This window comes from Colletotrichum godetiae (genome assembly GCF_030913485.1).
Source record: "Colletotrichum godetiae strain CBS 193.32 chromosome Unknown BDP55scaffold_43, whole genome shotgun sequence".
NCBI classification, from domain to species: domain Eukaryota; kingdom Fungi; phylum Ascomycota; class Sordariomycetes; order Glomerellales; family Glomerellaceae; genus Colletotrichum; species Colletotrichum godetiae.
The window spans coordinates 15,162-36,173 of record NW_026851291.1 but is presented as its reverse complement, the minus strand read 5'-3'; the positions used below and the strand labels follow the sequence as shown (position 1 = coordinate 36,173).

The window sequence follows — 21,012 nt, the reverse complement described above, 5'->3', positions numbered from 1 at the left end:
GGATGGGGATGGGGATGGAGAACTCAGAACGGGGGACGGATACAGCAAGACAAAAGATAGCGCGCGCGCGCTCGCCGGGCAGGTTCAAGGGTGGGCATTCTGGGCAGCAGGCAGGATGTTCCCAAGGTCTGGAACCCTCTCCCCCCCCAATTCAAGGAACAAGGAACATGGCAGCAAGCAGGAGACGGAGAGGTGTCAGCCAGGTCTAGCAGATCATGGTTCCTCTTGCTCTTCCGTTCCGTCTCTATTTCTCTCTCTATCTATCTGTCTCTCACTCATTCATCTGCCTCTCACTCATTCATCTGCCTCTCATACCTACTCTTCTTCACTCGAGATCCCGAGTAGGAAAGATGGACAAGATAGACGCACACGCCCCTCCGTTCAAACTTCAACCCCATGCATGCCCCGAAAGATAAGGTCGAACTGCCTCTGATTTTGGCTCTCTTTGTATTTTAGAGATAATCCTAGACCACGCCGTGTGATATGATGTACACGTGTAAGGTACTCCGTAAAGTGAGATAGTTTCCGGGGTTGCAAAAGGATGGTCGAGAGACACGGAAGGCTATCTCATCAAACGCACGCGCGCACGTCTGGGATCAAGCAAACAAATTGACCGGGGGGATGGTTAGACACACTTGGCAGCAAGCCCTTCGAGGTTGGAGTACGCACTGATGATGGGACAGCTGGTCAACGGGGCTATTTGGTCGAACAACAAAGCAGCTCCGCCTCCAGCATTTGGGATCCAGAACCCACCACCGCTCTTTTCCCTCCAGGTATTCATCGTCTGTCTTCAGCTTGGTCCGGTTTGAACAAAGTCCCAGTTCCAGACCACGTCCAATCCGGATTCAGAAAACTTGTTCGTGAACACTCTTGTGTACTACTGGCTGCCGGTGAAGGGAAGGGTGTGTGTGTGTGTGTGTGTGTGTGTGTGTGTGTGTGTGTGTGTGTGTCCCCATTTGGAAATACGAGAAACTCTTGTAATGGGCAAAGTTGGAACCTCAAGTTACAGTAGGTACATTGAACGACTGCTGTATTTCCCGGTCTAATCTTCCCACACGTTATTTCTTTTCCATGCTTTTTTGTCCCCTTGCTGTCCGTGGGGCCTTGATTTTCTCTGGTCATATAGCGACGAGCTAGTATGTAAGCGGCCTGTCTTGGATGGATGTGGAGGTCGCGGGATTGGATGGGAGGATGTGCCCGCCGCCCGCCGCCGTCAACTGCAGTAGTAGGCACTGGACTCTGCGCTTGTTCCCCAGAGGAAGCCAATCTTCGAGATCGTCGGACGGTATCAGTCCACGAAACAGAGGGAACAAAGATGAAAGTCTGCGGGGAGGAACAAAGCAATGGCAAGAAACAACAACACTGGACGACGGCATCTCGCCTGCTACCTAGACCTCTCCCGAATTCTCCCCCAGGTCCCCTTCCCCCTTAAAAGTTTAAACAAAACGAGAAGCTCGGGCTAAGAGACGTTGACAGGTGAGCTCCGACAAGGCCACTCCCTGAGGAGGTTCCCCCCTCGTGGGCAATAAGAAAAAGCTTCGCGGTCTGGAGGTAAAAGCCGAAGAGGAGAGAGCATATTGAAGCTGATGCATTCTCGTCATCAAAGTCTCCGTGTCTCTAAACTCTGCGATCCTTCTGCTTCACCAAAACTTTGTATATGCGCGGTTTTTTTTTGTTGCTGGATATCGCTGCTGTAGTGACTCCCTTCCGTCGTCGCCGCCGCTTCAGACACCCCATCCTCCGTGTCTCTCGGCGTTGCTTGGGAGCAATCCTTAAAATTGGGTACTGCCCCTCGTCTCTCCCGGGTGACGAAGAAAATCATCAGATAGAAAAACGCCCGACTCGCAGAAGAAGAAACGACAAGAGGGTTCTTCCCCGTCAGGGGCACGCAGCAACGAGGCACACGACACGCAGCACAAACAGGGATATTGCACTGGGCAGAACGGCAGAGTACGAAAAAAATCCTTGGATACGGAGGTACACCCCCACCACCACTAAATAGCCCCGTAAGGATGACGATGATGCCGTTCACGGTTCCTGAATCCCTCTTTTCTTTTTCCGTTTTTTGCGGTCCCGCTCGCGCTATTGAAGATGAAAGGTTCAGGGGTTGATGGACGGCTCAAATCTGCCCCCATAGCCCCCCATCGCGTTGCCTGGGGAGAAAAAGGGCTGTAATTACCTGATCATTGGGATTCACTGGACTGAATGGGTTGCTAGACGCGCGGAAAATGAGGCGGATACGTATCACTATGAGGAATTTTGTGAAAACAAACTTCGTGAGATGAGATGACAAGAGTCAAGTGAAAAAGGTTTGAAGCCAATTTCAGACTATCCAAACAGAACAGTCTTCTACTCTATTGGCCGACGAAGAAGGTCAAATGAGACGATAACGACACCAATCGACGTTGAAAGAGAAGAGAGATGAAAAGTGGCTTTGCGGTATCCGTACCCTCGATATCGTGGCTGATTGTCGCGGATGTGAGAGGTGAGCTAGCTGTCGCCGGGGGTAGTGTATGATCGAGTGATTGATCACAGGTATCCGTACCGTAGTATGCATGAGATGAGACGCAAGAGAAAGAAACAACCCGAGACCGGCGTTAGTTCTGGGAAATGAACCCGCCCAAAAGTTGAAGCGATTCAAAGCCCTCGAGCAAATCATCGACCTTGATCTCATCTTCCTTATCGCCAAAAGAGCCCCCATGGTCCATGGAACCAAATGGCATGGCCGTAGTGATAGCCAAAAGCCCCCTCGCGCTTGCGTCTACTTCCTTAGTCCCCGGCCTGCCATCTCATTCCCAAGAAGACCGGCCGGCGCCACATGTCGCTGTCCGGAAACTCTGTTGTTGCCTTTGCTCTTTACGGAGTATCTTGCCAACGAGGTCGAATCTACGGCGGGGGGGAGCGGTCTGCGGGCGAGAAGCATGTCTGAACAACGCATGCGGACCCGTTGGCCACCAGAGATGCCAGGCGGTCAGTCTTCCTTTTCGTCTCTGGGCATTTGAATGTCTCGGCTGTTCAGTTTGGCGTGCGTGCGGTACTATCTAGGCAACGCAAAAGGTCGCAGACTCGCAGGAGAAGCCGAGCCGGCTAGTTCCTCCGAAGCATCATGATTCCCAGGGCCCCGGAAACCTTGGCCTACATCACGGCAACGAGCATGAAGAGCAAAAGATGGGATTCGGAAGCGCTCCAAACAGTCTCGAGTCCCCAAGCTTCCAAGTCCCGGTAGCCGAAAGTTCTCCCAGGGAATAGCGGACATGTACGCGTTTAATCGGGTCTCACTTACTCACATCTGTCACTCGCTCTTCAACACATCTCCATGATCCATCAAGAGCATCCGCATTTCTTCCTCCGCAGAACCCGAGAGGGCCCCCAAACCCACATGTCAACCTCCCGAAACCTCACACGACAGTGACACACCAAAGGAGTGTGTAAGCAAGGATCCAATTCTATGCCTGCGAGAATCGTCCATTTCCCACCTTTCCCGGCTTCCCAAGCACCCAAGTTCCCAGCAGGTGCAGACAAACCCGATATGAGGGAAAATATCCTCCGGTGCCGAATGCCGAAAAAGCATGGCAAGGGGGGAACGAACTAAACGTGCTAGAACTAAGGCAAACAGACGCTCAAGTGGGCAAAAGGCACGTCCGAACCGCATACCCGCCCCCCGTTCCGTCCGTCTGAGCGTTTTCTAGTCCCATCCCATGCCCGTCTACGCTGGACAATCGTCATTCTGCATTGGAGTCTCCAGATTACAGGGTACTTGGTAGGGTTTCTTCGTTTGCCATTCTGCTCGAGTTGACAATAGTGACAGTTAGACCCGAGAAACCATTTACAGTAGCGCCCATGCCGACCTCCCGTCCGCACCAAATCGTAGCGATATCTCGGCCGTGCTCACCGTGGACAGCTCACCGCAACATCGTGAACTGAGATCTCGATGTCTTTCTTCTCGTATTTGGTTCTCATTCAACCCCCCCCCCCCCCCCCCCAAACCTAAGTAGGGTAGGATATCAAATCGCAGCTAAGTTTCGACGCTGACACTCGGATGCTTTTTTCTTTCGCGCTCACCCATGTAAGCCGGGCCTAGACGTAATCATAATGGGAAAAAACTTGGTCTCGTACAGACTACCGCCCTCCTCGTGATCCAACCATAACCCCCAATACCACCCCCTTAGATTCAAGTCGAGATACTCCAACCAGCCAGCCAGCACACCTTTCGGCCCACCCAATGCAGCCACGCAGCCACGCAGCCACGATCACGCTGGCACCAGCAGTTCGCAGCCCGTAGTTTCGCAGCGGGGATGGCGTCGTGGCGTCGTGGCGCCGACAAACCACAACCACCCCAGACGCACGCCGCGTGGCTTTGCGCCTCTCTCTCTCTCTCTCTCTCTCCGTTCTTCTCTCATCTTTCTGTGTCTCTCCTCCACAAAGGAACCTCTCCACAAGAATCCAAGAGACACAAGGACCCGAGAAGGAATGGAGGGAGTGGACAACGCCTTCAAGCCTGTCTAGAGACACGTCAAGCAGTTGACTAACATAGTCAATCCAATAGGATGTACAGAGAGACAAGCCCCAAGACTCCCTCAATGCTCGGCTCCAGCCGCTCCCAAGCCCATCATAAAGGATGGCGGCATGGCCAAGTTGTAGCCACCCGCGCCGCAGTTCGAGAACCACATCGATCTCGTCAGCCAAGGGACACCAACACCCGCCGGGCCGTATGCTTTCGGCAACGGCACGCTCTCAGCATTGGCAAACAGAGAACCGACGAACCGCAAAGTAACAGTGGCCCCACGAGCTAGTCAGAATGCCGTTTGATGTTTTGAACTACTTCCTAAAGTATGCCTTTCTGGCTCCGCAGATTTCAACCCCGGCGGGGTTCTTGACGTGACCGAATGCGTCCCTCATCAGAGTGCTAGATTCGGCACTTCATCTTGTCACCAGGCAAAGTCACGTCGCGGTACATCTCCATGACGCGTAGAGTAGACTTCCGCATTATCGCATTCCATTAATTCCAGTCGACAGACTGTCGACAGACTGCTCATTTTCAGCACTCTAAATGAAACCCGCAAGTTTTGGAAAGAAAATCTACCAACTCATACAACAACAAGACCAACCTCACACACCGCAAACCCCAGCCCTCGCTCCGTGCCAAATCAACACCGGGGCCCGACCAACCGCCCCCGCCAGTCCGTGCCCTCCGCCACGACGGCCCTCTCTTCACCGGAGGGGAATTCCAATACGGCCCTCCCAAGCTCCTGACATCCCTAGACTCTCTACCTCCTTCTCTCAAGACCAGCGATGTCCGTAAGCGGATCCGGATCACTATTGCAACGATCCAACTTCACTCACTTACTCGCAGAAAAAATGACATACGGATGCTGCTTTCAGTGGAAAATTCGCCAGCAGCATAACAAGGCTCGTCGTTCAAATAATATCCAATTTGATTACCTACACCTCTGAAGTAACCTACAAAACTCTATTTCATCCAGATCAGGACCGGAAGAGGGAACCCACGAAAACCTAACGTCGAACCTGACTCGCGAAAGATGAAAGTCCAACCGACCCGACGTCTTGGAGACCTTGAACCCGGAACCAAATCCATTGCCCCGGATTCCTTACACAAAGGCTGAACCATGTTTCTTTCCAACGGTGCAGTCCTTTTTTGGTTGAACGACCCCATTCCGCTGCATGCAGCGTCCGTAAATTTGAGATGAGAACGATTTGTCCCCAACACAACAACCAAGGCAAGCGTGCAGGGTTTTTTTTCCCAATAACTGCCATCACAACACTAATAGAATAATTGCGATGCTCAACGATGGCGACCATGTGAAAGATCCAAGTCCGTGCGCGCAAAGGATTCAATAGTGCGATGATATCTGTCGCCCGCAGGGCCAGGGAAGGGCCGCCGCAGAGATAAGCGACGGGGGGATCGTGGCGGCGGCCGTCGAGACCGACACCGAGGACCCGGGGGCGCGTTCGCGATTTCGCGCACCCAGAGACTTTCCAGATTTCGCTTGTCCCACCTCCCGTTCATCGGACAATCATGAGCTCGTGATAACGCCAGTAAGGGAGGGGGGGCTTTGAGAGCCTTTCCAGATTCCGATATCATGGGTTCCTCATTTCGTTTCTCTGTCGCGATTCCGAATGGCTTAAAACACACCCGGGCCTAAAAGTGTGTCTAATTTCGCAACCTGATAACGTCCTCTGCTTGTTTGAAAGATGAACTGATAGGACGCGCCTCATCATGTACTCCCCGTAAAATGAGGCCATGCAGGTCCCGCCCATCTCATCACATTTGACAATCTCGGCAGACAGTACCTACTCCTACGGCACAGAACCGTAAACACTCAATCATCACGTCAAACGCACGGCCACGGAATGAAGACGCGGCCATATCCAGATATCAACTTTCACTCTGCATTGAATCCGCGCCGGGGGGTGCATGATTCTTAATTCGTTTCGTTTCGTTTCTTTCTGTCCCGTCAATATCTTCCAGAGACCACATGCGCCGTATCATAAGTATCGCGCCTATTCAGAAAAGGAAGAAGAGCGATGTCTCGTGCTTATCTCTCCATGCACCCGTCGGGCCAAGATTTCCAAGTTTCGACCCGGCACAATACTTGAATACGCCGGTGGCTGCAGGAACGGTAATTTGGGCCAACGTCTTTGCATGATGCTTGTCTCATCTGCGCTGCCCGTATCTGTACCGCGTAAAGTGAGAAAAGCCTGCAGTCTGTACCGGCCGGATATGTATGTATGTACGCAAGCAAGCCCATGCAACTCACTTGCAGCTATCTTGCAGCGGCTCATTTCCCGGTCCGTCGTCATCCTTATCAAACGATTTCCTTACCTTGTCTGCCCTGGTTTGAGTTGTCGGTTGGGCATCTTGTCGAACCTGACTGTTGCTGGATGAGCACTGCGTGTCGCTGTACCGCGGCGTCCCGTGTTGCTCCCCCGGCTGTGGTGGCATTCTCGTCGTGATTCTCCCGCCTCTTTATTCCAAGGATCGCGGTATTGTGGGAATCCGTCGCTGTACCAAGTTTCTTTTGCTTTTGCCCACTATCTTGCCTGTTTCGGGTATGTTGAAGTCGCGGTAGCATATAGTGTGCTTGCTTTTCTGGTCAAGAGGGTCTCCAAAGTGACTTAGACTTGATACGCAATGGAAACTAGTGATTTGAGCTTGTAGGTAAGGCTGGTAAGCCATTCATTGGACTGGGCTGCTTCTCTCTCGTGGAGTTCCTGAGATGAGACCTGGAAGGAGGTGCCTGAGAAGGGAATAGGTTGAGATCAAGAAAGCGGCATTGAGTACACGTATGTGTACTCTCGAAGAAGGCCTTTTAGCAAGCACTCTTTTCATCACCAGCTATCATAACACTAGCATCTCACATATTGCAGTCTCCGTTCGGATGTGCAAGTCTCCGGAGCTGATCCTGAATAACGGTAACACCAGGCTGGTAACCCAAGGGATACCTCACTATATAGTGTCACGACGTCTAATACCAGCTCACCGCACACCGTGACGTTGTTTCTTGTGACACAGGTTCGAAGGCTCTGAATGTCGTGCTCGCAACAGTCCCACTGATGCTGAGTTGACTACAGTCTGCGGACTTACTTGTCACCTCCATCTGGGGAAGACTGCGAATAAGTCAGCAACCTACCTCGTGCGAGGTTTTACGGCTTACCAATGGTTGAAAATGCCTAAGGCTACACTTTCCATTGAACTAGCACCATGATGTTGACGTTAGGTTGTTACTTCTCCCGTGGGAGGAGCATGCCGGTTCAATCATCCGGGTTCCGGCGGGCTTACAACTGATCACAGCGTTGTTCAGAGTCTACAATGCTCACAGAGAGTCTATTTTGAGACTAGACGATTGTTGAAATCACCATATATGTCAAAATCGTGGTTTGGCCGTCTTCTTTAGCCGTGTACACAGTAAGTCGGCTCAAAGGTGTGGATTCAGATACTCAATGCTAGTGAGTAGTCAAAGGAACGACTTACGCGCATAATCTTTTCGACTGGAACAAGCAGCTCTTTTGGTGCAGGTAGAAGACATATACGATACAAAGCCCTCGCCTCGATCATCTGGTAAGGCCTTTCATTCATCTCCAGTCATCTGTTTTGATACCTCGAAACGGCTGCGTGTTGGCCTGTCTAGAGTAGAGGCGCATCATCAGCGGATACACGAGGCGTAGTCACTACTCTCGTGGAAGTTTCTGAATATTCCATGATTGAATTTGTCATGTTGCAAGATATTGTGTGGAATTCGTGGGTGTGAGCCCTTCAGGATGTCTCGCGGGGACCATTTGCTGAGAAATAAACGACCACGGAACTCAGGACGAGTTTAAAGAATTGTCGCGGCTGCGCAATTCGTGCGATGCCCATCCATCGATGTTACATGATAGCTATTGATGGAGCTTTCAGACGGTGTTGCCAGAACGTATTGACCTGAGTACTAGTAGAGACTCAAATGTGATTCGGCGCCACAACGTCTACTGAGCTCCTTCTCGCAGGAATTTTTAGGCTCAACTTCGAACATAATACCACTAAGTGTAAATATAGGAGCGGCAGTGACAGTCAGCCCCGGAAAAGCAGTCTCCGAAACACCTGAAAGCTGTGTCGGATCGAGACCCAAGTGCCGCTTCTTCAGCGAGTCAGGACGGCCTATACCCGGCGGCGAGCGGACCCAGTGGGGTCGTAAACGCGGAGACAAAGTCTATCCTAGCCGACCGGCCGGTCCCGGGTGCAGCCGGTAGTGCATCCTATTGAGCCGTCCCGGGGTCACATGTTGGGTTCCGGGGCTGCGAGGAGGGCAGAAACATCGAACCCCCGGACGGAAGGCCGGGTCCCAAAGTAGGAATGGCCAGGCCCGCGACTCAGCGAGGAGCGGGCACCAAGCCGGTTGGCTGCACCATTCTTCCGGATGGACACCGATTCTGACTAGTCTCAACAGAAAGGTCTCTGAGCGGTGTGTGTCAGATGCATCAGAGCCTTTTAGCGGCCGCAGCGAAGTGACGAGCCGGCCAATAATGTCGAATTCGTGTCCCTGATTATCACGAGAACTAACTTCTCTGCATGTGGCTTGCAGCTGGAGGGTGGTATCATGGCGAGCGCGCGTGGCAGGAAAAAGCAGCAATCGGGCACGTGTGCCATCGCACCGCTCTAGGTGCTCGGGGCTGTAGCTGAGAGTGCGGGTAAAAATGAAGTCGTCGTGAGTTCTCACCGATCAAGACGGCCGGGGTTCATGCCTTGGCTCAGGTGAAGTTGGAACGGAGTGGAATCTTTGCGGCTCCCTTTTCCATAGCTTCATGCATCGCAATGGGGTTCCTGTGGACGAACTCGGCTAAGAGTGTATTGTCTGTCGATGGGTTCATCCATTGCCCAGGTAGCGTTCTTTAGCGGCAAGATAGCCTCATGCCGGTATCGGTGAACACCAGGAATTGTTGTCATCATTGGAAAGACCAGACTGTCGTTTGCGTGACGGTGGTAACACCAAAAAGTTTCACATATGGAGGAGCAGAGATAACGAAACAAGAGCGTTGCAAATAAGGTAGGTTGCCGTGGGGAGACTCTGGATTCTGGACAGCGGTGTGGGGGTTCAGCCATTCATGGGGGCCGGCGATCGTCGGTGAGCTTGCTTGCTTGCCCCGGATACTGGTACGGATAGTGGTGGACTGTTGGTTGTGATTCAGATCATCAGATGAGGCGCACGTCGAGTGCCGGCCGAGATAGGTAGGTGAGAAGAAGCGACCCCCGTAGGCCGTGCGGAAACAGACAGGAAGCGACTGTTAGGAACGTGATGAGACGCTGACTGACGTTGCCGTTGCCCAGCTCCTCGCTCAACGTCTTGCTGTCTGCTCGTTCGCCTTCGTGGGTGGAATGTGGGATGCTTTCAGCATTGGATCGATGAGCTGGCACGGTTGGCAAGCTCTGGACAATGCGAATCTTTAGACAATAGACGGGTCGATTGCGAACTTGCGTGGCTCAATAGGTCCAACTGCTTGATCCCGAAGCGGCAGTCGTCCGATGTTTCCAAGTTCCCAAGAAAACATGGCGTCAGTTGAGGTGTCGGGTAGTGCTTGATAGTGTATCCGCAGCGCAACTACGAGTGACGCTCTACGGGAGGCTTCCCCGAAAGGAGCCATCCCTGATGAGGTCCATTTATATTGGAATGGCATGCCCGGAAGCATCGTGAGTTGGGCTGCGGGCATTGGAAAATGTTTTGGTCAGGCTTTGTAACTAATCTCGGGGCTTGACTCGCAAATAGAACCTTAGCCACGTCAGCGCCTCATTACCTCATCTTAACAATACGGTATCCCCGGGCTGCGAGATTACCCCAGGTCTACAGAGAAATGCCTTGCCCTACAGAAAGCAGAGAGAGCATTCCTGGGGGGCTGCCCCGTAGTCTGGCGTTGAGGGTGTCGTGAAGAGACAACATAAGCCTGGCCTTTCTGTTGTCTTTCCAAGGCGGGAGGCGGAAGACGGAGACACGGTATGATTGTTGAATGGAACGCTGGGAGGCTAGCGCCCTTGCAGGGGTCCTTGATCGGTGAGAATCTTCCGAGAGCTCAGAGAACCAAGAAGCACCTCACCCAGCGCGATGCGATGCAAAGGTAAACAGAAGGGGCAGCTGGACGCTGAGCCAGTAGTGAGTGGCCTTGTGACAGAGCTCTCGAATCCATCGGCTGCTATCGAGGGCTGGTAAATAGTCACAGAGGCGCAAAAGTCTAAGTTTTTGAAAGTTCGGTTGGCAGAAGCTTTAGCGGCCTGTAAAGCGGCCTAGTTTGATAGGCATGGCCGCATTGGGGACAGATCCGGGGGCGGACAGACGCCATTTCCGTCAAGCCTGACAGGCTGTTGTCTCTAGGGGCTCCTCTTCTCTCCATGTCGTTGCATTGGCGTTGATAGTGGTCGAGGTCGAGGTCGAGGTCGAGGTCGAGGTCGAGGTCGAGACCGTGAGACAGAAGGCGGCGAGAGTTTGGATGTGCTGGCGCTAATGACCAACGTCTTTTGTCGTTGGCGGGCTCTCACTGCGCAAGCCAAGCATTCCTCATCGCTCTGGTGTGGTCTGTGATGGTCTGGTGCGGGAGAGTCGTCTGCTGTGCTCAGCGGTGCCCACTGCCCGCACCTGTTAGTGCTCACCTGGTTCTGCATGGTGCCGCTGTGTGTTTGCTGTCCAGTGTCTGGTGCTCGATAGTCGAGAGTCGACGCTCGAGTGCTCGTGGGCCCAAAGGGGAGAGCGAGGCTGGCCCGGGTTCTAGGCCAGGATGGCATGCATAACAACGGGTCATTGATATGGCTGTGATTCTCGGGTCGACGTCGCCGTACTGAACGGGACTTCTATGGATAAAGTCAGACTCTGAGAGTCCGAAATGGTCGAGACAATGATGTCAGGAACCTTGGTAGACTGGTAGGAACGGATACGGATATCTTGTGGCGTACGGCATACTACGTTCTGGATTGCGGCACTTTGAAATGTATCCGTACGAATGCCCGTATTGACAGTGGAGCAGAGGCGGGAAGACGTAAAATCTGGTGTGCAAAGTCAGCTGGAGCGTGGCTCGGGGCTCTGTTCCCTGCCCTGGACCGATCGCCTCCCAAGTCAGATCAGGTGGCCTTGGTGCCCACCTTATTATGTTAAGGGTACGAGAGGAAATGCGGGCAGAGAGGGGGAAACGAGAGAAATGGGTGCTCTGGAGGTGGTCTCTGGAGACTGGAGACGCGACTGAAGACTGGAGATTTCGGGGAGTAGGGAAACATGGGTGCGTACTGTGGCAAGTGGTCAAACACGCGACCACAAAAAAGACCCTTGTGGGCACTCGAGTATGTTCGCTTGAGCCGCCGATACGGTCAAGGTACAAAGTGATGTAGGCAATTGCGAGAATAATGGTAAGATATCGTGGGTGTCCAGGACGGAATTGGTCAATGGGAGGGATAAGCAGCGGGATCAGCCATGTACCTGCAAGGTGTGGCTGTCTCCGGCTGCGACTGTGTTTGTCTCCGGAAGCTCACCTTCTCCAGACTCGACGCTGGGAAGTTGGAGAGAGACACTGAAGGTTGTGCGTGCACACAAGTTACAACGGATACAACAGCGGGGAGAGCGGGCGGGGGCATTGTGCGACATCGGGCGTGTTTCTGACCACGTCGAGTCTGGACTTTTGGATGTTTTAATTATTTACAGAGTATTAGGTAAGACGAGATACCTTAGTCAGACACTTTACTTATTGTCTGTTTCTTGCCTTCTTCCTTCCTTCAATTTTGTAAATTCAAGAGGGGAAGGCATGTCCCAGCATTATACGAGGCAGGTGCAAAGTGAGGTAGAGGGAGGAGCGGAAGGTGAGGGAAGGAACGACACCGACATCATTCATTCCACGGCATCGGTGACTGCCCTCGTTCCTGCCCCGGCGAGCATATCCATGGAGACGTATAGAGTACAAAGTACATCCATCAGGTACCTGGCACAGTGTGTGGGTACGTAGCTGTCATCCCACTCTGTAACCTGTCCCAACCCCACTACACCCTCGCACCCGCCCTGTCCGCGCCGTGGTCGTCAGTCTGCTGGCGATGCTGGCCCTGCTTTAATCGCCATAAAAAGTACCTGCTTGGATTCCTGGAACGAGGTATCTTATCCGTCTGCTGCGCAATTCAAAGGTACTCGATACGAGGCAATACTTGCGAGACTCAATCTCCGACAGCCCAAAGGTATCTCATCGAGCTTGCATTTTCACTCATGTTCGCATGACTACTTGGGCTACTTGGTATTCGACAAGTATCAGACACTTCTGTTCTCACTGTATTATAGTCACTTTCATCCTGCTTTTGCGGCTTGCCCTCTTCCCCGTTCCCTGTCCGTATCGTCCAACGCTGCCGCTCCCGACTTTCGCTACCCTCCACTGCGTATCCAAAGTCGCTGCTTCCAGCCAAATACGCCCTGTGACCGGTCACCGCCGCATGCCCCTTTGCATTCTCTCCGTCTTTTCCCACGATTGACACACAAGGGCTCAACCAAACAAGGCGAAAGGTACCTCACCTCGTCACCTCCAACTCTTAGCCTCCTGACAAACCTCACGATCTACCCATCTCACCTCTCTTTTCCTCTCCTCTTCCCCTCCTCCTCCTCCTCCTCCTCCTCCTCCTCCTCCTCCTCCTCCCCAACATCTACGCGCCGCACGGGCAGCGACAGCAACATCTCATCGCGGCATCGCCCAACCACAGACCAGCCTCTCCCACCACGTCTACAGCCCTCAACCGACACCGGGGCCACCTCTGCGTCACTCTTTCGTCCCATCAATCTCACTGCCCCTCGTCTCACTGAAAAAGGGTTCTCCAACATAACCTCCCCCAGCCAACTTTTTCCATCCGGCCTGGTCTTCTCTGCCCTACCCATCTCCTCTCGTTCGGATCGACGCCTCGAATTTATCCTTTCGCCAATCCTTCCCCAACCCTCCATCCACCGCCCTCCGCCATGGCTCAGTCCACCGAGCCGCGGAGGCGGTTCGCCCCCGTGCCTATCGAGACCACCTTCGAGTCTGTACGCAAGACTTCGGAGCAACAGCCGCAGTCGCAACAACACCAGCATCAGACAGGCCCAGCACCTGAGTTGACTCCCGAACACACCCCGCGAACGCCCTCTCCCAATCCTTTCGAGCAGCGGATGCAGCAGCCGCCGCCCCAATTGCACACTCTGCAAACCAAAATCCAGCCGGCACCGAGACGCCGTTTCGCTCCCCAACTTATCGAGACCTCTAGGCGCGCCCGTAGGGAGGGCGACGCTGGTCCTGCCACTCGCCCGACCGATAAAACCGACATCACACCCTACACGAACCACATCTACCTCCAGCGGAACAAGTCGAGACGCAAGTTGAACGATGGCGCTGCCTCACCCGCTTCCCAGACTCAACAAATTCAGAGGCAACCTAAGGGCGCACGAAGAGAGTCGGAAGACGAGAATGCAGGCACCTACATGTTGGAATGGGCTGCCATGGAGGCTGAGCGCCAGATGCAGGAGGCTGCTCTGGCCGCGTTTCCCAACAGTCGCCCGCGTGAGGGAGGTGCCGCTCATTTCTACTTCAGAGAGAGTTCGGGGGACGACAGCACGCCAGAGAGCATCTCACCACAGCAAAGCGGCACTCAGGCCAAGCCAAGGGGCCGCCATGGCCATGCCCCTCGCCGCAAGTCTTCAGAGGTTGGATATTGGCAAAAGGAGATGCAAAAGCATGCCCAGGATTTGGCTGTTGCCAGAGGCGAGCACGCGCCTGTTTTCGATGATGACGACGACGAAAGCACCAAGAATGATTCCGAACTCGATAGGATGGAACTTGACACACCGCCGGATCCCATGTGGTTGACCAACAAGAGAAAACACACAACCGACACCAGTTCCAAGGGACCATTGGAACCGATTGGCGAGACTTTCATGCCGCTGATCGCGCCTGACCCAGTCACTACCCAAGATGCGCGCCGTCCGGAGCTTCCTCCCCCAGAGTCGGCGAGTAAGCCAATTGGCGAAACCGGCATGCCATACATCCCGCCAGCTGCGGCCAGCAAGCCTGCCCAAGTGCCCATCGCCGCACCTGCGCAGATCGTTCCCGAGACTGGCTTCCGAAAGCCCCAAGGCGGATTTGGCCGCCCGTTCGGTAACTTCGGACTCCCTGCGGAGACAAGCGAGTTTCGCAAGATGCGCAAGGCGGCGTCTCCGCCGATGCTAGGCAAGGACATTGTTTTCCGAAAGTGCCCCTCGCCGAAACAGACCAAACTTGAGCCTGACCACCCCTTCACCGAAGGCCCGACCATGGAGGAAAGAAACAGGGATGCCACGGGAGAAGCCGGCTTGTGGAGGGGCTACTGCTTCCGGGGCAGCGAAAGCGATCAGGCCATTGCACCACCGCATCATCAAGGACCCAATTTGCTGCATACACCGCTTCCAGCCGCTACCCCTGCTGCGGACCCATTCGCTGCAGCCTTTAGCAAGAGCTCGTTGACGGATGAGCCTGGGTCGGACTATGCGTCTGCGACTCTGACACCAAACACAGCTGAGCATCGTGTTCGATCGGGCGAGGCCAAGGGTCTTCACATGCTCGCTGGCCTTGAGGACCGCCTCAAGCGCGAGAAAGCTTTGGAGGAGAAAATTGCATCGGAATTTGACGACGTCTTCATTACACAGGTTTACAATTACTTGTCACTGGGATACCCCGCCATGGCACGGTCCTTTGACGAGGAGCTTGCCAAGATTTCTCAGACGAGTGTCGAGGAGCTGGAAGCCGACGACGCAAAGCAGATGGCAAGCGGTCATTTGATGGAACCGGCTGAGGCCGAGATGGCGGAGGAGAAGAGGTGCCCGAGGTGGAAGGCACTAAAGGCCTACATCTACGAGTGGGCTCGACAGCACCCGGATCTGGACAGCCTGGATTCCCTCGCTTGGGGTGTACGAGAGAGACGAGGAAGCTGGGCCATCTAGACGGTCGACACAAGAGTACGAGAAAAAGCACATTGTGCAGTTTTTGACATTTCGCCATTGGAGACAGGGAGTCAACGGGCAACACAGCATGGTCAAGCCGAGCAGAAGAGCAGCATACTGGGTGATTTGATAGAGGCAGTGCGATTTCAACGAGGCGTTTCACATTGACCCCCGCCTTTCTCGGCAGGGAGACTTCTTGGCAGCAACCGACATGATTTTGGGGTCTGATATGGGACAAAACACGAGGTGTTGAGGGCCTAGAACGATAAGAGAGCTGCAAGCTCGCATTCTAGATGCCGCCTGTGGGGTTAGAGCAGGTGGAGAGGAACAGCATTCGGAGACGAACGGGAATGGGCCGCAGCAGCATTGTGGATCACGTTGAGAAGAGGATGCAGAGTGCAGATGCTCCCAATGCGGAGAATTCGAGGCATCAGTGAGGATGCCAGTATGTACACGAACCCTGCCCTCAGGGGTGCTGGTACAGCAGCGAGCAATGGGGTTTCGATAGATACATTGGAATGTGAATACGACGGCAATGCCCGTTTGATCTGACACAGTAACTACTGGTCCTCGATGTGAATGACGATATAAGGGAGCTGCGCTTCGTGACAAAGTGATTAGTGCACAACTCATTTGGAAACAAAAAATGAAAAAGACGAGTAACGCATGAATGGAAAAGGGATAAGGGGCAGAATGGATAATGATATAACAAAGACCAGAAAGGAGAATCGGCTTGCTGGGGTCTTTTCGTCTCACAATCTTGTTAACAAAAGCTTGCGTGAAGCATGTTGTTTGAGGAATAATGTTAGGCCAACTTATCTTGGGCTAATTCGTCTCGATTATTCGAGGTTTGGTATGCCTTTTCAGCGGAAGGTGGAACGGTGGTTTGATTGTACTACTAGATCTCATTCCAGGTTTTCGTCCATCTTCAGTCGGTCCCGTCTGTTCGGGGTTACTCTCGGCGGCGCCGGGAACATCACTCGGCCCCATTTGCCGGCTACGCCGAGATTCTTAGGTCCCGTCTCTTAATGACGACCAGAATGGAAGATTCTGCGCTACTACAACATGATGGACAAGATCGGCATCAACTTCGCCCGCGCCGAAGATGACGGTGTATTCATAATCTTGGAGAAACATTCGTATTGAATTGATGCTCGACAATGTTGAAGAAACACATCAAGCTCGCCGTTAGAACCCGCTATCATTAACGCATCCCTTCTGCTCTGTACTCAAATGTAAGTCGTAAGCGAATAACACGAGAGGCTAGAGGATACTCGAAAATCTGTCCGTCGAAACCCCCGACTCAACACCGCCGCCCCAGATTCGCGACATCAAATTCCGCCTCCTCTGCTGCCCTGCACCGTCACGCGAGCTGCTATCCACTCTCAACCGCCCTCTCCGGGTAGGAGACTCCCTACTGGTCGCTGGCACGCGGACGGCGGTCGTGGTATTCGATTCGTCCCTACCCGTTCTCAAAACGTCGCCGTCATCAAAGTCGCTGTCCCATTTGGTCAGCGGGCACCATATGGCTTCAAACTGACGACGCTGCTCTCTCTCTGCCACCGAAGCTGACACCTTGTCGGGGCCTTGCGGCATCCGCGCTAGCTTCCGGTCCATGACTGCTCGACGCTCGAGTTCGGCTCTAAGAACCTGAGCTCGGTCTTCAGAGGTGCTGCTGTTACTGTTACTGTAGTTGAAGTGAGAAACCGCGTGCGTCGGCAAGCTCGCTGCTGCCGGCGGTCGCCTCGCTTCCGATAGACCGACTGACTGCGTCCCGGTACCCGGAGACGTCGCTTGAGCTTGCTGCTGGCCCTCTTGTCCCTGAATATTAATGGAAGCAGCGGCCTGTATCTCTTCTCTTTCTTTGTAGTTCGGCTCTCTACGTATTCTCGGAAGCCACGTTACCAAGTTGAGCCCGGATGTGTGAGAATGAGGCTCAACATCCACAAAGGCATCCTCGTGGATCGCAAACGCGCGCGTTTCTTGGAGAAGATCGTAGCCGACGATGACGTCGTACGTACACCCGTGAAGAACATGGAACTCGACTTCAAAGCCCCCTTCTTCCTCTTCTGCTTTCGACCTTGCTTCTCTGCGGCCCTCCGAATCATACTCCCACCTCGCCGTCATCGAGCCCATGGTACGCCGCGTGGTGCCATCGGCGAACTGAACCACGCGGGTATTGGTGTGATCCACGGATCCGTACAGGCCTCGCCTGGCGACGTACTCAAAGGAAACGAGGTTGGACTCGGAGCCCGAATCTGGCAGCGCCTCCACCCTGTCGCCATCGAAATGGCCCATGATGTGCTGGCGGACCGGTCCTAGGCTATTGATGGAGATCACAGGTTGCCAATCTATGGTCCGTGGCGAGTGGTGAACAAGCTCGAGACGCTGTGGGTGTTTGCGCATCGTCTCCGAGGTCCTGAGGAAGTCGGAGCCCAGGACGAGGTCGTAGACACAATTCTCGAGAACGTGGACCGAGATCGTCCAGCCCCGGTCCGGGCTGTCTGCGAACCTCCAAACGGCTTCGAATGAGCCGAGAGTCTTCAAAAATTTGCCGTTGGCCATCTGAATCCGCTGTGAGCCGCCTTCGTCTTGGCTTGCAATCGAAATGACATGACCGAGCCGTGAAGCCAGCGATGCGGATGCCAAGTTGCATCCAGCGCCGGTGTCTGGCATGGCTTCGACGTGATGTCCATCAATGGTACCTTTTGTCACCAGTCTATCGACCTGACAGTCTCGATTCATGGAATATTCGCCTTCGCGTAGCTCGCAACATCCGGCACGAGGCCTCGAAGGAGACCATTGCCGTCGCAAAGTGTTCATTTCTTGAGCTGTGAAGAGGTATGCGCCGAATATCGCCCATCTACTAATGCGTCTGAGGCCTCTGCTCCATGGTGATTTGCGATCTTCTACTTAGGTGTTAGGACCAGGTGCTCCAAGTTTGCAAGAACTTTTCCATTTCCTCACCCCTAATCGAGTTGGCTATTTCTTCCCGAAGGATTTCAAGTCTAAACCCGTCATCGTATCGGCCCCTCGCTGCAGAATTCGAGAGCACCTCATATGCCTTTTTCACTGTTGGAAAGTCGTAGAATTGTTTCTCTTTCATTGACGATCGAGGTTGATCAGGGTGTATGACCCTTACGATGGATATCGCGCCTCTGTATGCTGATATGATTCGATAATCATCGGCTTCCCTTGGGACTCCTAGGACTGAGTAATAGTCCAAGGACGAGTCCCGCTCTGTCGAAAACATCTTTGCGATTGAAATGGCACGAAGAAGGGTCGCACTTAACTGATAGGCTGCTAGCCTGGGACTTCTGAAGCGGGGATGAACGTTCTTGCCAGGCGCGAAGTACATCGAGGGAGGGGGCTTCTGCATTAAGTATCGAGCCCTCTGACTCCCCTATCCTTGGGGGCGGTCGCGAGTAGGTAGTTGACGGCCGAGAGCGATTGGATGCTTTAAGGCCAGTGTTCGAAGTCAATTGGGCTATGGCGACTGATGTTGGCACACTTCTAAGAAACTGGGCAAAGAAAAGGGGGCTCAGACAACTTAGGAACCCAAAACCATTTCGCTGCCTCATGTTGTGTAACACTTCAAACTTGGAATGGCGAGATATGCAAGCTGTCCTTGGCCAGTAATTGGTGGGCGAGCTCGCCTCATCTCTTCTTCCAGAAAAGTGCAGAAATACTGTTCTGGCGGTGAGGTCACATGCAACATCGCGATATTATGCCCGCCCCCTCTTTTCGTGTTCTGTCGAATGTCACCTATCAATCATGCTGTCTCCATGACCTCATGCGACTCTTCAGATTTACACAGGAGCAAACAAAACACCATCAACATATCAGTATAATAGTCCCAAATGATATGCGAATATTGAAGCGTTGTCAAAATGGCATCTTCTCGTTCAGAGATGCCAAGCTACGCAAGATTCGCAGAGTTTTCGGCATCCGACCCAGAACTCACAATCTTTAGAAATTTTCAGGTCCTCGCCTCGAGAAACTTACTGTACCTACAATCAGCCATGCTCGAGATCGAAAACGAGATGCGCGAGCTAGACGAAGAGGATGCCCGGGACATGATGAACCTGGAGGTCCTACTCTCCACCAAATGCTGGGAGACCTTCTCAGCAAGAGCAAAGGAAAACTGCGAAAGAGATGCTGCGAGAATGAGACTTGTTGCTCGGCTGAAGGAGACTAGTAAGGATTATTGTGAGAACATCGAAAGTCCATTTCCATCATCTTAGTACCTACGTACTTATCAAGCAGACCGCACCTGAACCCCTGAATGACGTAAAGCTTGTTCCCAGATGAAGCTCTATTGCTCCAAAGCCAAGTCATGAAGTTTCCCAAGCCCAATGATCGTGTCTTTCGAGTTTTCCGGGGCTGGTTCGAGGCCGAGCAGCCTTTTGTCGGCTACGGGACAGACCTCCTCGGCCAAAGGAGCGATTTCATCGCTCTTAGCCCGTCAATTGAAACGGACTTCCTCACCAGATCTCTTCAAGGCTTGGCTGGAAGGTATTTACCGGTAGGTTTATCTTTGGTCCCATTGAAATAGAACCTCTGTGTTTCCCAGTGTAGTTTTCATACCCATGTAGTTATATCTATAACACTTTCAGTCCCGAAATCCCAATCCCGTCACTCATTCTTGGAAACTCACAAGCTTCTTCAGGGTTCACGGCACGAAACAATGGGGGGTGTCAAGTACTACTCCGCTCGTCACGTCACCCGCCTCGTCAAGATAATCACCGTCCTCGCCGCCTCTCTCGTAATACAAGCCGCCATCGTCACCCTCTATCTCCTCCGCAACGAGGTCCTGCGCCTCTGTATGATCGCCGTCTTCACTAGCGCATTTGCAGCCAGCTTGGCCGTCATGACGGACGGTAGGAGGACAGATATAATCCTAGCAACGGCAGCATGTGCAGCAGTTTTGGTAGCCTTCGTCGCACAGGATCAAGGTTAGCAGTATCGGTGCTGCGATGCCTGGTTTGGTGTCGACTACCTGTTGAGTCAGGATCATGGGAGATTCAGGGAAGATCCAAAGGCCGGACACCGGCCTCCTGGATTAGGGGATCTTCATCAGTGACCGAGGTTCCTGGGGCTTGACCTGATGGATACCTATAAGCAATTTATTCTCATATGCCTTTTATGTTAGCCAAGGTATTGATCCGACGAAAGACCCAATGTTGCAATCACACGAATACCAAGCTTGGTTGATGGTGGGCTCGAAGTCGATCAAACCTCCGAGGGCCTGCTGTGCGCACCGTACCTAGTACGTTCGGTAAAACTGCAAATTAAAGGCCCATCAGCCCTACGGAGAAAGACTGGGTTATGATGCGCCCGTGCATGAAACGAGCCATGGATGTTTCTGGCGCTGGACAAGTGTCCCGATCTGTTTTTGGAGGCAGCCCGAGTTCAGGGGGAAATGCACATGTGCAGTTACAGTCGCTCGTTTTGGAAGCACTGTATAGAACGGCGGCGACCTTAGTTTTAAAACCGTGCCAATTTAGGGTATAAAACGGTACAGAATCCCTGAGCTGCGACGGGGACCTCTCCATCTTTTTTC

The 21,012-nt window shown here is 53.3% G+C and overlaps 5 protein-coding genes across 5 annotated transcripts; 2 read left to right on the top strand and 3 right to left on the bottom strand.

The window, feature by feature from the left end:
• Window positions 1-262: 262 nt before the first annotated feature.
• BDP55DRAFT_674826 (uncharacterized protein) lies at window positions 263-969 on the bottom strand (the record flags this gene model as incomplete). The annotated part of the gene is made up of 1 exon (XM_060575683.1): window positions 263-969. A coding segment is annotated over one exon (162 nt), but the record flags the coding sequence as incomplete, so codon positions are not given.
• A 9,592-nt stretch (window positions 970-10,561) lies between these two features.
• Window positions 10,562-11,373, bottom strand: BDP55DRAFT_283418 (uncharacterized protein). Its single transcript, XM_060566493.1, has one exon. The coding sequence runs from the start codon at window positions 11,264-11,266 to the stop codon at window positions 10,856-10,858; it is 411 nt and encodes a 136-aa protein (XP_060425787.1). The 5' UTR covers window positions 11,267-11,373; the 3' UTR covers window positions 10,562-10,855.
• Window positions 11,374-13,973: 2,600 nt separating this feature from the next.
• Window positions 13,974-15,449, top strand: BDP55DRAFT_559679 (uncharacterized protein; the record flags this gene model as incomplete). Its single annotated transcript, XM_060569918.1, has 1 exon — window positions 13,974-15,449. One exon carries the CDS (start codon window positions 13,974-13,976, stop codon window positions 15,447-15,449), a length of 1,476 nt encoding a protein of 491 aa, XP_060425786.1.
• Window positions 15,450-16,595: 1,146 nt separating this feature from the next.
• BDP55DRAFT_283406 (uncharacterized protein) lies at window positions 16,596-18,369 on the bottom strand. The gene has a single exon (XM_060566492.1). The coding sequence runs from the start codon at window positions 18,270-18,272 to the stop codon at window positions 16,713-16,715; it is 1,560 nt and encodes a 519-aa protein (XP_060425785.1). The 5' UTR covers window positions 18,273-18,369; the 3' UTR covers window positions 16,596-16,712.
• Window positions 18,370-19,210: 841 nt separating this feature from the next.
• BDP55DRAFT_674810 (uncharacterized protein) lies at window positions 19,211-20,892 on the top strand. The gene is made up of 3 exons (XM_060575682.1): window positions 19,211-19,658; window positions 19,757-19,974; window positions 20,119-20,892. The coding sequence occupies exons 1-3, from the start codon at window positions 19,340-19,342 to the stop codon at window positions 20,407-20,409; spliced, it is 828 nt and encodes a 275-aa protein (XP_060425784.1). The 5' UTR covers window positions 19,211-19,339; the 3' UTR covers window positions 20,410-20,892.
• Window positions 20,893-21,012: the final 120 nt, after the last annotated feature.

Bases quoted from the DNA above. Each gene is read 5' to 3' on its own strand.
- BDP55DRAFT_283418 (XM_060566493.1), bottom strand. From the start codon at position 11,266: ATGCCATCCTGGCCTAGAACCCGGGCCAGCCTCGCTCTCCCCTTTGGG.
- BDP55DRAFT_283406 (XM_060566492.1), bottom strand. From the start codon at position 18,272: ATGAACACTTTGCGACGGCAATGGTCTCCTTCGAGGCCTCGTGCCGGA.
- BDP55DRAFT_674810 (XM_060575682.1), top strand. From the start codon at position 19,340: ATGGCATCTTCTCGTTCAGAGATGCCAAGCTACGCAAGATTCGCAGAG. The intron at 19,659-19,756 runs GTGAGAACATCG...GCTTGTTCCCAG, and splicing joins GGAGACTAGTAAGGATTATT to ATGAAGCTCTATTGCTCCAA. The intron at 19,975-20,118 runs GTAGGTTTATCT...AAGCTTCTTCAG, and splicing joins TGGCTGGAAGGTATTTACCG to GGTTCACGGCACGAAACAAT.